Source organism: Lycium barbarum, chromosome 1, assembly GCF_019175385.1.
Source record: "Lycium barbarum isolate Lr01 chromosome 1, ASM1917538v2, whole genome shotgun sequence".
NCBI lineage: Eukaryota > Viridiplantae > Streptophyta > Magnoliopsida > Solanales > Solanaceae > Lycium > Lycium barbarum.
The window spans coordinates 3,577,554-3,592,434 of record NC_083337.1 but is presented as its reverse complement, the minus strand read 5'-3'; the positions used below and the strand labels follow the sequence as shown (position 1 = coordinate 3,592,434).

Sequence of the window (14,881 nt, the reverse complement as noted above, 5' to 3'; positions counted from 1 at the left end):
AATGAAATCTCTCTCTCTCTCTCTCTCTCTCTCTCTCTCTATATATATATATATATATATATATATATATATACACACACACACTAATCAAAGTAATCCATTATACGTCACTTACAACTTGTAAATATGTATAACATAATTTTACAAGGATAAACAATACAATGAAATAAAAGTTATTATGAAATGCAAATCAACTCTAATATTTTAACTTTCAAACAATGAAAAAATCACAATTTTTGAAAACAATATAACTATCATACTATTTATTTTATCTCCCTATAAACAAATAATCAATCAAATTTATCAGTATTATAATTAAAACGTAACTCCTTCATGAATAAAAATAAAATTACTTTCAAATAGCGCAATAATAAAATATGATAATTTTGATACATAGGACAAAAGACTAATGACAAGTGAAACTGTACCATTCAGCATCAGCTATGTATTTTTAAAAGAAATATTAAGTGATATTCAACCTCACGATATTCTCAAATAGTAAATATGCAACACTGCGACTTGTTATTTGAGTTAAACCCAATCTTCTTATTTCTATAGATAAAAACTATTAAGTATCATTCATTTGTTAAAGAATTATAAGGCTCAACGATTTTAATTAAGGAATTTAACATATAATTTGTGTAAGAACTGTTAGGCGAGCCCCGAGCGTTAGGCGTGTTTAGGGCGTACAGTTGGGCGTTTAGGACGTAAGCCTCAGAGGAACTAAGCCCCGCACATGAGCCTCGGGGCGTTTTACCATTGCCCCGCCCTAAGGCGAGCCCTGAAACTGCCTTTTTAAACACTTCTAATAGAGTACTAAATAGTAAATTTTAATTTTTAAAGCGTAGTTAATATGAATAATTAATAAAATTGACTTTAATAAATAATTTCTTATAGGTACTATCAAATTAATTAAGAAATACTCCCTCTGTCCCATAATAAGTATCATCTTAGCAAAAACACGCATATTAAGAAACTAATGATGAAGTGTAAAGTTTACCAAATCACTCTTATGTAAACAAAAAAAATTCTTCTTGATGATTAAAGCATGCACAAGTAGTCCATCTTTTGACATTGAGAATCCAACCATCATTATTTAAATTACTACTACTTCTTTTGCCTCTAACTAATCTTATCTTCCATAGGTCAAAACTTTCATATTCACGTGAAACTCAAAATTTGACATTGTGAATCTAACTTTTGTCTTTGAATAAAGAAACTTGTTTGTCCAAGGGCAAAAATGGAAAAACTAGTCAATATATGCATTGGTATCTTAAGGTGACACTTATTATGGGATAATTTTTTTTTTTGTTAAGGTAACACTTATTATGGGACGGAGGGAGTAGTAAAAGTAAATAGAGAAAATACCGTGAAAACCTAGGGAATACTCAATAACTCAATGCACCAATCAATTTACTGTCAAATCCTTTTTAAATTGCCTTCAACCTCCTCTCACCTCCATAACTTTAATTTCTATTGCTGCTTGCTAACAAGAAAAAATAATTAGAATCGCTCAATTTCTGTATTTTCACCTAGAAAAGAAAGCCCTTTTGCAATCTTTTCTCTCCAATCTCTATGAAAAGTTTACCAATCATCAAGTACTCCATTATGTAGTAGTGGCACCAAGAAAACAGCAGAAGAGGCAAAGACAAAAAATACTTATTGTTTAAAGCTAATATTAATCTAATATACTGATATCTAATGCAAGTAAATGTAAAATAGCAACAAAAACTTTAGAAAATACTTATTGTTTAAAGCTAATATTAATCTAATATACTCATATTTAATGCAAGTAAATGTAAAATAGCAACAAAAACTTTAGAAAATACTTATTGTTTAAAGCTAATAGTAATTTAATATACTAATATCTAATGCAAGTACATGTAAAATAGCAACGAAAACTTTATTCTAACTAATTGATATTGTTTGTATGATCCTTTACTTTTCTTAAAAGATAATTAACCATTTTAAACGGAAAAGGATCATATTTATTCTTTTATATTATTCATATTTACCATACTTTTGACTATTTGATTATAGAACTCTCTATCGTTATACATTGGTCCAAATCTTCCCCTCATTCGTTTATAGATCGGGTCCTAGCACTAAAATAGATACATAGAGGACTAGGAACCAATTTTAGAGACCCGGGTTCATTTTGCCTATTTGTATGACTATTTGTCATTACACTCTCCTAATTTGTTACTTTCTCCGTCCCATAATAAGTGTCATCTTAGGTAAAAAAATTATTCCATAATATAAGTGTCACCTTAAAAAATCAAGACATAAATTGCCTAGTTTTTTCCAACTCTATCCTTAGACAAAAAATGACAAATTAAAGTAACATCTAAATGATAATTGAAAAAAGCACATAGTAACTTGGTATTATTGGATTCCCAAAGTCAAAAGAATTACTATTTGTGCATGCTCTAATCAAGAGGAAAAAATAATTTATTTTTACTATATAGTGGCAATTTAGCATACTTCACATTATATTATTGGTTTCTCAGTATGCGTGTTTTTGGCTAAGATCACGCTTATTATGGGACAGAGGGTGTATTTGAAAAGGCTTGTCACGCTCGAAAAGAAGAGTATGTTACGTGACGTGACAATCATTTAGACTGTATTTACATATATAACTATAATTTCAAAAAATTACAAATTGTAGCTACATTTTGAGTTTTGTAGCAAATACACAACGCACACGCGTAATTATATGTGCTGATATCAATGTGCTGATACAATTGATATCGGGCTTATACAACTGAAACCGTCCTCCTGATACAGTTCTTTCGTTGATACTCACCTGATACAATAATTGTAGCTAAGTTTTGCAAATACATAAACTGTAGCTAACGTTTCATAAATTCGCTACCTATTTGTAAAAAAAATCTCTATATATACATAGCCATATTAGCAATGCACGTTAAATAAATATAATTTGACTATAATTTGACTCGAATTCAAGTGTTTAATAAGTGCAATTTTTTGTTTCCATGTTTAAAAGGGAAAAACAAACAAATATAATTGAGGGATCATATACATATTCAGCCCATGATATAATTCATGCAAAGGACACATGTCATCTCCTAATATTTCTTATTCATACACCTGTAAAGATAAATCTATTTTCCCTACAACTCCTCGGTATGTGTAACACAATGCACAATATGCAATGACTTATACAAACAACAACAACAAAAGCAATCGGATATGGTGTAGCAGATGAGGTTGCTCCTTTCTTGATAGAAGTCTTGAATTCGAACTCTGGTTATGAAAAAATCTTTGATAGAGAGTGCTTCTCAACAAATGAATTCTACGCAACGTAAATCTGAGTAATAATTAGGCTCTAATGCAGATACCAGACACGGAACGGAAAAAAAAAAAAAAAACACAAGATTGGCAATTTGCAAAAGGCCAAAGCCCAGAGCCACTTGTTGTTTTCTTGATAAACCACACACACCCTACTCAACCTATGATCAAATTTGTCACAAAACAAAAACCCCTTCTTACCTCTCTCTCTCTCTCTCTTCTTTCTCACTCATCATTTTGATTCCACTTCCATCTTTTTTGTTTTCCTCTAAAATAAATGGGTCTCTATTAATAGTCTTTTCTTGAACACATTTGGTCCAAAATAATCAAATTCACATTAAAGATTGAGTTTTTGATCTATACACACACTTTATTCTACATTTTCCTATATTGGGTCATATAAAGATTAGATTTTTACACAAAAAAAATCTGATCTTTAATTTATTAGAATCAAGAATTGGTCTATTTTTCTGTAATTTTGAGTTTTTGATCTACACCCATAATTTATTATATATATATTCCTATATTGGGTCATATAAAGATTAGATTCTTACACAAAAAAAATCTGATCTTTAATTTATTAGAATTCCTCTTATTTTCCTTTTTTCTTGTTAAAATTTGAGTTTTTTTCTGTGTTTCTGGTATTTTTTCTATATTGGGGTTAAAAAAAGATTAGATTTTTACAAAAAAATAAAATAAAATCTGATCTTTAATTTATTGGAATCAAGAATCCTCTTTTTTTTTTCTTTTTTTTTTCTTGTTAAAATTTGAGTTTTTTTTTTTTTTTTTTGTTGAGTTTAATTTCAATGGCTGGTGGTGCAAAAGGGTGTAATGAGATAGCTATAATTGAGGTTTCTGAGCCAAATGTGAAATGTGAATCTGTAGTTAATAATAATAATGGTGTTAAAAAAGATTATGATATTGTTGATCATATGTTGAATAATCTCAAGTTGAATCCAATGGCTAAGGAATTTATTCCTTCTTCATATAATCGTGATCATATAATTTTCAACAATTTTGTGACAGTTGATAAGACTCTTGTAGGTGGTGATGGTATCAGAAATAATAGAAGGGTATAGCTTTAATTTTTTTTTAATTATTTTTTTTGAAAATGATTTTTTTTTAATTATTGTTATATTATTTGTAATTTAATTTAATTTTTTGAAGGGTTGTTGATATTTTATTTTGTTGTTTTAGTCTGTTTTAAGGTCTTTTTGATGACTGAACAATTGTTGGTTGGAGGATTACTAGGAAAAAAATGCAATTTTGATTTTGCTATTGTATGTTCTAAGGTCTTTTTTCATAACTTAGTGATGTTTTTTTAATTATTGTTATATTGTGCATAATTTAATTTTTGAAGGGTTGTTGAGTTCTTATTTTGTTGTTTCAGTCTGTTTTAAGGTCTTTTTGATCACTGAAAAATTGTTAGTTGGAGGATTTTACTTGGAAAAATTGGAATGTTATATTATTTTAGTCTGTTTTAGGTCCTTTTGATGACTGAATATTATTAGTTGGAATTTCCATATTGTTTGAGTCTGTTTTAAGGTCTTTTTTTATGACTGAACAATTACTAGTAGAATTTCCATAGTGTTTTAGTCTGTTTTAAGGTCTTTTTGATGACTGAATAATTATTAGTAGGAGGACTTTACTAATCAAAATTGGAATTTCCATATTGTTTGTTTGTTTTAAGGGCATAGCTTCAATTTTGATCATTGTTATATTATTCATGGTTCACTTTTTTTCTTCTGAAGGGTTGTTGAAATTTTAATTTTCTTGTTTTAGTCTGTTTTAGGTCTTTTTGGTGACTGAACAATTTTTAGCTGGAGTATTTTACTAACCAAAATTGGAATTTCCATATTGTCTTAGTCTGTTTAAAGGTGTTTTTGGTGACTGAACAATTTTTAGTTGGAGTATTTTACTAACCAAAATTGGAATTTCCATATTGTCTTAGTCTGTTTAAAGGTGTTTTTGGTGACTGAACAATTTTTAGTTGGAGTATTTTACTAACCAAAATTGGAATTTCCATATTGTCTTAGTCTGTTTAAAGGTGTTTTTGATGACTGAACAATTGTTAGTTGGAGGATTACTTGGAAAAATTTCTATTTTGATGCTGCTATAGTCTGTTCTAAGGCCTCTTTTCATGACTGAACATGGTTTAATGGATCCCATGCTGAATTTTGTCTATATCAGTGAACTTGTTCTTTTTAGTATACAAGGATTCCTCTAAAAGATTTTATCTTTAAGGTATATCTCTCTGTGTGTGTGTGCACGCATTAATTTGTGAGTGTAATGGATGGAATTGAGGGAAATCTAACTGTTATTTTCATACCAGTTTGAGGAATGTCAATATTTGTTAGGTAAGGAATGCTTGTTTTTGGATATTCCATGTATTTTGGGAAGCTATTGATCCTGTGAGGATTTTAAATAATCAGTTTCCACTTTAACTTGTTGCAACGGTCCAAATGTTTTCAATGGCTGCTGATTGAACAGAATTTAGAAACACGGGTTTCGCAACTATCAGGGAAACGTGGAATGTATAAAGATTTAAATTTGCAAAAAAGGTTGATGACTATTGGTCTATTAGTAGGCCATTTCTGGCTCTCCATTTGTTAAAAACAGACAATTGACACTTGTTAGTTAAATGGGATCAATTACTTCGATTTGTCTGTTCAATTTTGATGCTTAGCTGGTTTGAATGGATGAGTACCGTTGGATCATTATAGTGGATGACATGGAATTTGTCGTTTCAATCTGAATGTGCACGTGCTAGTTGTGCCATTTCATTACATTGGTCGTTTTGTGATACTAAAACAGAACTTTTGTTATATGTGGATGAGATATTAAGGGTTAATTTGTTACTTTGTTATATGTGGATGAGAAATTAAGGGTTAATTTGTTACTCTTTCATATAAAATCAAAGTTTTGGTCAGATCATCAAATTTGCTTACCTTCGAATGAGAGTGCATAATAGGTCAGTATCAGCTATGCTACTAGTTGAAAACCACTTATATTTTTTACCTACTTGACATTTTCTAATTTACTATGGCGTCGCATAACTCAGTTTGGTATCTTGTTTAATGCCTTAATCACCAATCTGAATCATGAATAACTATCTCAAGTGATTACGTTTGTCATGTTTTCTTGTGTGCCGAAGTTACTTTTCTTTTTGTCTCACTTTCTTTTTTCGCAGAGAGGAAACAACTTTAACCAGGGCAGAAGGAGGATGAACAGTAGATCTTTTAGAGCTCAAAGAGAAGATAGCATTAGGCGAACAGTCTATGTCTCGGACCTTGATATCAATGTATGCAAGGATGGATGACTGTTGAATTTTCTTTCATGTTTTATATTAGTACTTATGTAGTTTTTCTTATTTTTACCTTAAAATATAGATCACGGAAGAGCACCTTGCTGCGCTATTTAGTGCCTATGGACAAGTAAGTCACTGTGCCCTTCTGAACATTGATTGAAATCATCATATTAGATATAATAACTTGAGAAAGCAAGAAACAAGTAATTCCCTTCCCTCTCTGTTAATTTGTATAAAGATGCACTATCCGTGCTAACTTGGACTACCTGTAAAATTACTATTGTAGATTACTCCTCTCAGCATAACATAAAGAAAAAGCAGACAGCCGGTTAATTTACTTCTATATATTTTTGCCATTTTAAACCCAGTGCATTTCTTCCGACCTTTTTCAAAAAAGCGCATAGTTTCTCCTCAAAAAAGATCTCCCCAGTCGGGGAACGCATAAGATATTTACCTAAACCAGTAGGTGCTTGAGTAGATCCCATGTCAGCCCCAAGACGTTGGTCTCGAACTAGAAAAGTAAATGCGTGAGCTTTAATGAGAAGGACCTCCTCGCTTATTGACTTGAACCACTAATCACACCCCCTCATTGATTTCACATATTTTTGTGTTTCACCAAAAAAATATATGTTTTCAATCTCCAGCAAATCTCCAATCCCCATTTGATGGGAAAATCATCTCCTTTTAGCAATTTGCCCATAAATAAGAAGTATGTTCCACTTCACTTTTCTGAAGATGCCTTTGACAAAAGGGAGTTGTTATGCTTATCATTGTTGAGGAATATCCTAATTTTTGTATGCAAAGCCCTACATTTTTCAAATAAGCCCCCTATGGTACCCTGCAGAGGAATTCAGATCCTGGTTCTTGTTGTCTCCTAACTTCCATCATCACACTCAAGAGCGGGCAGTTTGGTCTATGGTTGGACCTGCATATACTTGTTTTCTCGGGGCATAGCATTTTTACGTTAATAGTTGGGCTCTAGAACTTATGCTTTGTCCTTTCAGGGTGCCTTTAATGAGAATTGGCGTTTCCATACACTCTTTTCGACTATTTACTATTGGGACTGAAAATCTGTGAAAAGACGTTTGTTAGTTGCAGAAAGGCATAGAATTAATATGTTTGTGTTGGAGCTGCAACCTGGAAAGGCGGGAAAGTAGTAGTTACGGGTTCGGACAAATCCAGTAACTTTTGTTTAGATTCTGTAATTGTAGTAGGAAATTCATTAAATACGTATAGATATTTATTAATGATGTTCTGTTGGTTCGGTGGCAAATTCAGGACCCATAAACTCTAAATTCTGGCTCCGTCTTTGGGTGCAACGTGTGGGTAAACGTTGAATGAAGTCATGATGCTAATGGTCCTGTTTGTCATCTTAATTTGCCTTTTGTAATGACTTAGTTAGAATTTTTTCATAAGTAGACTGTCTTCATAAAACTTCTCTATTAAAAAGTGTAAGAGTGGTTGATTTCATTTTGGTGGTGCTGATTTGCAGGTCGTTGACTGCCGAGTTTGTGGTGATCCACATTCCCGCCTTCGCTTTGCTTTTGTGGAGTTTGCTGATGAATGTAAGTAGTATATTTTGACTTGAAGTTCTTAAGATTGCTGAACATTTGAAACTACTAATGTCATTTGGAATTACTTTACTAATATCATTACGATTCATTCTGAACAGATTCTGCAAAAGCTGCACTTAGTCTTTGTGGGACAATATTAGGTTTCTCTCAACTCAAGGTTCTACCTTCAAAAACCGCTATACTACCTGTGAATCCTACATTCCTTCCAAGGGTAGGCAAATCTTTGGCATTTCATTGTGCTTGTATGTGGAGAATATTATCAAAAAAATTGTTTATGGTTCTATCTCTTCCTTGTGGAGTCGAGGTCAACTAATTGATTTCTTGTCAATTGATGTGTTTTTTGTTTTATATGCAGTCAGAGGATGAGCGTGAGATGTGCGCGAGGACAGTTTATTGTACAAATATCGATAAGATGGTATAGTGTTTCATGTTTTTCTTGACTGCATAGCTATTGGACATTTTTGGAGCACTAGGGGTGTGTTTGGTACAGTTCCAATTTTCTCATGTTTGGTTGGTCTAAATGTTTGGAAAATAAGTTCCTTAACAATAAGGAAAACGACTTCCCTTGTGGAAGCAGGCAAAACAAGTTCCATTGTGGCATTTCACTTTGATTGTCTCCCCCCTTCCTCCAACACATTCCACCCCCACCCCACAACCCTACCTCCACCCTATAGCGTTTGTCTAAATTATATACAAATGAATTTGGAACAATATTTGTTTACTTACCAAACACCAAAAAATAAGCAAGAAACCCACTTATTTTCCAGGAAACATTTTCGAAGAAAGTATTCCGTGGAAAGCATTTTCCTTCATACCAAACAGACCCTAGTGTTATTGTGTTATCTGGCTGCCTCATATCTTAGTTGCTGGTTGGATTGTATTTTGCTTATTGTTGTATTTGCTGCTTTATTTCATATTTGAGAAATTAATGTATTCTATGCTCAACAGGTTTCTCAAGCTGATGTCAAGTTCTTTTTTGAGACAAGATGTGGTGAGGTCAGTCTGATGTTCAAAAGCCCTCAATACAATGCGAAGGGTGTGTTTAATATGGAGGAAACATTTGAAAAATATTTTCCAATTTTCTCATGTTTGGTTGGTCAAAGGTTTTGGAAACTAGGAAAATAAGTTACTTAAAATCGAGGAAAATGACTTCCTGAGTAGAAGTAGGGAAACTCGAGAAAATAAGTTCCATCCACACTGATTGTTTCCTCCGCACATCCCGCCCTCATCCCCACCCCGATAGCCCCCACTGGTTCCATCCAAACTAGGAAAATAAGTTCCTAGATTATATATTTTGGGACAATATTATCTGTTTACTTACCAACACCAGAAAATAAATAAGAAAATCACTGATTTTCTAGGAAAGTATTTTCCGTGGAAAACACTTGTACTCATACCAAACACATCCGGAATCTTGACTCAAGAGGTGAGATTGAATGATAATTCTTCATTTGCAGGTTTCTCGTTTGAGGCTTTTGGGGGATCAAGTGCACTCTACCCGTATTGGTTTTGTTGAATTTGTTATGGTACGTTGTTTCTTCTTTGCAATGTATATGCTAGCATTATGCATCAATGACCCATTCCTATCTGCACACTAGCCTTTTTGCGGTAATATACCCATGTCCACCTGCATACAGAGAAATAGGCACTTTGTGTTTCAAATGCTGCGAGAGTATACTCTAGGGGTGGGTGTACGTTCGGTTAAAACCCGAACAAACAGAATTTTTTTACTTTTTCGGGTCTTTGGTCTGTTATGATTTTGATGTTTTGAAATTTCAGTTATTTGGATTGTTAGAAAGGTTCGGCTTAAACCAACAATAACAACATACCCAGTGGAATCCCACAATGTGGGATCTGGGGTGGGTAGAGTGTACGCAGACTTTACCCTTACCTTGGGGGGTAGGGAGGCTGTTTCCGAAAGATTCTTGAGCGAAAACATGGCAAAAAGGTCAGTTAGGGACAAGCAATTGAAAATAATGAAATCGAGAAAGCCATGATGAAACAATCTAAAAAATGAGCATTAGCTACCACTGCTAAATAAGATACTTGTAGTACAAGAAACAACAAATAGTAGCACAAATCAAGGGACAAAAAACTAGAGAGCAAAGCTGCTGCGACTACTAGTACAAAAAGGGTAAGTACAAATCAAGGGACAAAAAACTAGAGAGCAAAGCTGCTGCGACTACTAGTACAAAAAGGGTAAGTGGGACTACCTACTAACCTCCTACCCTAATATGAGTCCTCCATAACTTCCTATCTAAGGTCATGTCCTCGGTAAGATGGAATTGTGCCATGTCCTGTCTAATCACCTCTCCCCAGTACTTCTTCGGCCTACCTCTAGCTCTCCTGAAACCGTCCATAGCCGACATTTCACACCTCTGCACAGGGGCATCGGTGTCTCTCCTCTCACATGCCCAAATCATCTCAGCCTCGCCTCCCGCATATTGTCCTCCACCGAGGCCACTCCCACCTTATCCCAGATATCTTCATTCCTAATCCTATCTCTCCTAATGTGCCCACACATCTACCGCAGCATTCTCGTTTCCGCAACTTTCATCTTCTGAACGTGAGAGTTCTTGACTGGCCAACACTCCGCCCCATACCACATAGTCGGTCTAACCACCACTTTGTTGAAAAGGTTCGGCTTAAACCAAAAAAAAAGAAACTGAAATGTTCATGTTTTAAGCTTTGTCCCCTCGTACACCAACCTTACCCGTTCTTACCTTTCACCAACATTTACCCTCTCCAAACTTCGTCCTCAGTTGCAAAACCTTTCCATAATTGATGATGATGTCAAAGAAATTTAAGTTCTTGGAGAAAGAAATTTCTTTGACATCATCATCAATTATGGAAAGGTTTTGCAACTGAGGACGACGAAGTTTAAGTTCTTGGAGAAAGAAAGGGACAAATGGAGAATACAGTTACCAGTTTCAAAAAAAAAAAGAAGGGACAAATGGAGAAATGGGATTGAGAATATTTTGCAAAAACTAATAGTAGAACCATTTCTGTTTCATTGTCAAATTTTGACAAGGCTCAACCAAAATAAACGGAACTGGAATTACAAAAAATCTAACTGAACCAAATTTGTTTCCGTTAGGTTTGGATTTGCGATCTTCCAAACCAAAAACTCAAACCAAAATTTTCAATAGCCAAACAGACTGATGTCTGCCCCGAGTAGACTTCTATCTGCCCCTCCTTCTCTCTCTCTCTCTCTCTGTCTATATATATATCGAATTATTGTTTAATTATGTCATAGGATTTCTTAATATCATCTCACCATTAACTTTGTGTGCTTTTAATGTAATTCTTGTTATCGTTGGTGCTCTGGGGTCACTATTGGGGTGAGGAAACTCTTTGCTGTTTGGTTTGAGGGGATTTTCTTGGTTTACAAAAGAGTTTGGTGGGAGAGACAACAATAAAATACACCATCAGGTTTCGGCAAAACTAGATACGAACCTCATTATTTCCATTCTGAACTTCCCGCTTCTTTTTTTTTTTTTTTTACACTTACCCAGTTTTGGCCTTATTCTCTTTTCTATAATTGACTTTTTAAATTATGCTATATTCTCTCTTTTTGTTAAAATATCAATTGAGAAAGAACAAGCTGGAAATGAGTCTTGATGATAATTTTATTTAAAACAGTCTCCCTAACAGCGGAGCAATGTTCGCCGTCAAACTTATACCTGAAAAATGTGCAGGCCGAGAGTGCAATTTTGGCGTTGGATCTATGTGGTGAGATGTTGGGCTCCCAACCTATCAGGTAAAATTTATTTAGAAGTTCCTTATTAAAAAAGTTTATTTAGATTGCTTCAGCTTGATCCACATTGACCTTTTTCCTTATGAATGCATTTTTGCTCGTTGGACCTTTCTACTATCGGCATTTTTGTACTCAACTGTATAGATTAAGTTGTAGTTAGTTAAAGATGATTGTATCCTACATGCATCGAATAAAAAGTAGTACTATTAAGTGATGGCATCCTTAAGTAGTACTCTACCTAAATACATGTCTGTTTTGAACAAGTATGACTAAAATATGTGACGATATCCTTATCTCAATTCTCATGATTAGTACAATGTAATGGAATCTTGCTTTAAAAAAAATGAACAAGCTAGGTATTTTAAAAAGATTATTGTTGGAGTTTGAACATGCTGGAGCCCCAAGAATACTTTTGTAATCATTAGTATTCATTAGCTTGTAAATATACGAGTGATTGTCGAGTCAAATATGTGAAATGGAGAAAACGCGAGAGCTGCACGCAGATGCTTTTATAGGAAAGAGTTGTCAAAGAAAATATGTAAAATTTGTGCTATTGCCATAATCTGGCTTTTAACTTTACATTTGAGGTGATTCTTGAAGTACGTTTCTTCGCTCCCTTGGCTCTCATCTGTTTTTCTCCTCTCTTAGAGGTATTTCAATATATAGTCAGACCTTTCTATCACAACATTTCACTATAACAGCCGTGTGGAACCGATCTTTTGTGTTATGCATATTATATGTTCTCTCTATAGCAACATTTGACTATAGCAAACCAAAAAATATCGGAACAAACAACGTTGTTATAGAGAGGTTTGACTGTATATCTGAAGTATGACTTCTGACTTTACAACTTTATTAATGTTGTAGGGTGAGTCCTTCGAAGACACCCGTGAGGCCACGAGTTTCCAGCCCTTAGATGCATTAGGCGATGCGTGGAGTTCAAGGTCTTGAAAGAGAACGGCGCAAGCTCTCTTAGAAGACTTGAGGTCAAAATGGGAAGGCGAAATGAATATGTTTCTGTAGTGTCCATGTTCCATTACCTTGTCAGTTCTAGTACTTAATTAGTGCTGCCGAACATGTCTATTGACCTTTGCTTTTGCTAGTGTATTAATGGTAAATGTCCTACCTTCACTACAGTTAGCTTTGATTAATCTTATGCACTTTTGAAACTTTTTTTGATAACCGAGAAATTCCCGAGGGCCATTGGCTCACGGTTCGAAACTCGGCGGATGATGGGAGCCATCCTCTGCCCGTTTTCATTTAAATATCAGACTTTGGTCTTTGGTCTTTGGCAGAGTCCGATTATACCTTATTGAATCTCTTGTTATTTGGCGGTGAAAATGCCTGCGCGAAATTTGATATTCCGTTCAGGGCGTAGCTTTGCGTGCATGCTCTTCGTACATTGTTCTTTTGGTTTACGTACATTGTTCTTTTGGTTTATAATATTACGTGTACCTCTCTAATTTTGATTTTCTTAACCTTTTTTAAACTTGTTTATTATCATTACAATAAAATATGAATTAACATCTTTGACCTTACCTCCAATTAATTAAATCCATCAAAATACCTTAATTAACAAATTCTTTAAAAATTTATTTATGAACAATAAGCTCTACGAGTACTTAGACATGTGCCATGTGGCAAAAATCTTTTGGTTTTGTTAAAAATCGTGTACTGCCATGTAAAATGGTATGGAGCAAGTACTATATTTATATGGGTTAAGGGTTTTTTTAAAAAAAAAAACTTTAAGTATCATCTTCATTTGAGTTCTACCTAAACTATTATAAACTAGTTTGCAGAACATTTCAATTATCAGTCGTTTATTTTTCTTACTTAAACTCTTACCAATTAATTTGTATTAAAAATGAACAACTGAAAGTTAAAGTGTGTTTTGCAAATTAATTGATGATAATTTAGGTAGAAAACTCTCATACCTAATAATTTAGATAGAAAATTCAAAAAAAAACTGATACTTGAGCTGTGTTTTGATCATTATCTTCTTTTTCTTTTTCTTTTTTTTTATAAAGATGATGTTTGCACAATTTGTGAAGCTCGATTTCACTAAATAATTGATATTTTTCATTTATGCACGTACTAAACAAATATCTAAGGTCACCTATGCTGGAATTGGACCTTTGGTTTGTATTATTATATAAATTAAATTCTAGAAATAATATTTTGGTTTAAAAAATATAGGGGAAAGAACACCCATGCCCACTAAACATAAAATAATTACCCTTCTATGCCACCCTTACTTTTATACCCCAAACTACTTATCTTTAATACACATTATAGCTTTTTTCTTTTATTTCTCTACTTCTTATCTTCTTTTCTTTCTTTTATTTTTTCTGATTTTTTTCTTTTTTCTGATTTTTTGTTCATTTAGTTTTTTCATACTATATTTTATTTTCTTTTTCACTATAATCTAATTCTATATTTAATTCTACACTCTTTATTGCCATTTTTTCTATTTTTTTTTTAAATTTCTTTGTTTCTTGTTCCTTTTTTAATTTCATTTATTCTTTTTATTTTCTTTTTTATCTCCATAATCTAATTTCATTCACTTTTTTTCTATTTTTATTTGTTTTTCTTTTATAATTTCAGGTGATTTTCATTTTTTTCTCCTTTTATAATCTCATTTTTTTTCCAATTTTTTTTCTTTATTTTTATTCTTTTCATAATCTAATTCTACAAACCTTTTGGCTCCTTTATCTTTTTCTATAAAAAGGATAACTGATATATTATCTTTTCTATTTTATTTTTTTAGTTTTTTATATCTCAAAAAATAATTTATTCTAGCATATAGTATATCAAATTAGTAGCAGTTGAAGTATACAGTTACAGTATATTATGATACCCACATGGTATACATCATATACTAAGAGGGTATCATACATGACTTGTGGTTCTTTCCTTCAAGAAAAACACTTA

The 14,881-nt window shown here is 33.0% G+C and overlaps 1 protein-coding gene across 2 annotated transcripts; it reads left to right on the top strand.

Annotated features, from left to right (window-relative positions):
* The first annotated feature begins 3,474 nt into the window (after positions 1 to 3,474).
* Positions 3,475 to 13,084, top strand: LOC132629342 (polyadenylate-binding protein-interacting protein 9-like). 2 transcript variants are annotated; one of them, XM_060345023.1, is made up of 10 exons: positions 3,476 to 4,385; positions 6,503 to 6,613; positions 6,702 to 6,746; positions 8,112 to 8,184; positions 8,292 to 8,404; positions 8,549 to 8,608; positions 9,142 to 9,189; positions 9,651 to 9,719; positions 11,892 to 11,953; positions 12,818 to 13,084. In XM_060345023.1, exons 1-10 carry the CDS (start codon positions 4,119 to 4,121, stop codon positions 12,864 to 12,866), a joined length of 897 nt encoding a protein of 298 aa, XP_060201006.1. In that variant the 5' UTR covers positions 3,476 to 4,118; the 3' UTR covers positions 12,867 to 13,084. The 2 variants fall into 2 exon arrangements, with proteins under 2 accessions (XP_060201011.1, XP_060201006.1); XM_060345028.1 differs by lacking the exon at positions 12,818 to 13,084 and having other exon boundaries at positions 3,475 to 4,385; positions 11,836 to 11,950.
* The last annotated feature ends 1,797 nt before the right edge of the window (positions 13,085 to 14,881 follow it).

Excerpts from the sequence above, each read along its gene's own strand:
- LOC132629342 (XM_060345023.1), top strand. The coding sequence starts at position 4,119 with ATGGCTGGTGGTGCAAAAGGGTGTAATGAGATAGCTATAATTGAGGTT. Across the intron at positions 9,190-9,650 it reads TTGAGACAAGATGTGGTGAG|GTTTCTCGTTTGAGGCTTTT; the intron begins GTCAGTCTGATG and ends CTTCATTTGCAG. Across the intron at positions 9,720-11,891 it reads GTTTTGTTGAATTTGTTATG|GCCGAGAGTGCAATTTTGGC; the intron begins GTACGTTGTTTC and ends AAAAATGTGCAG.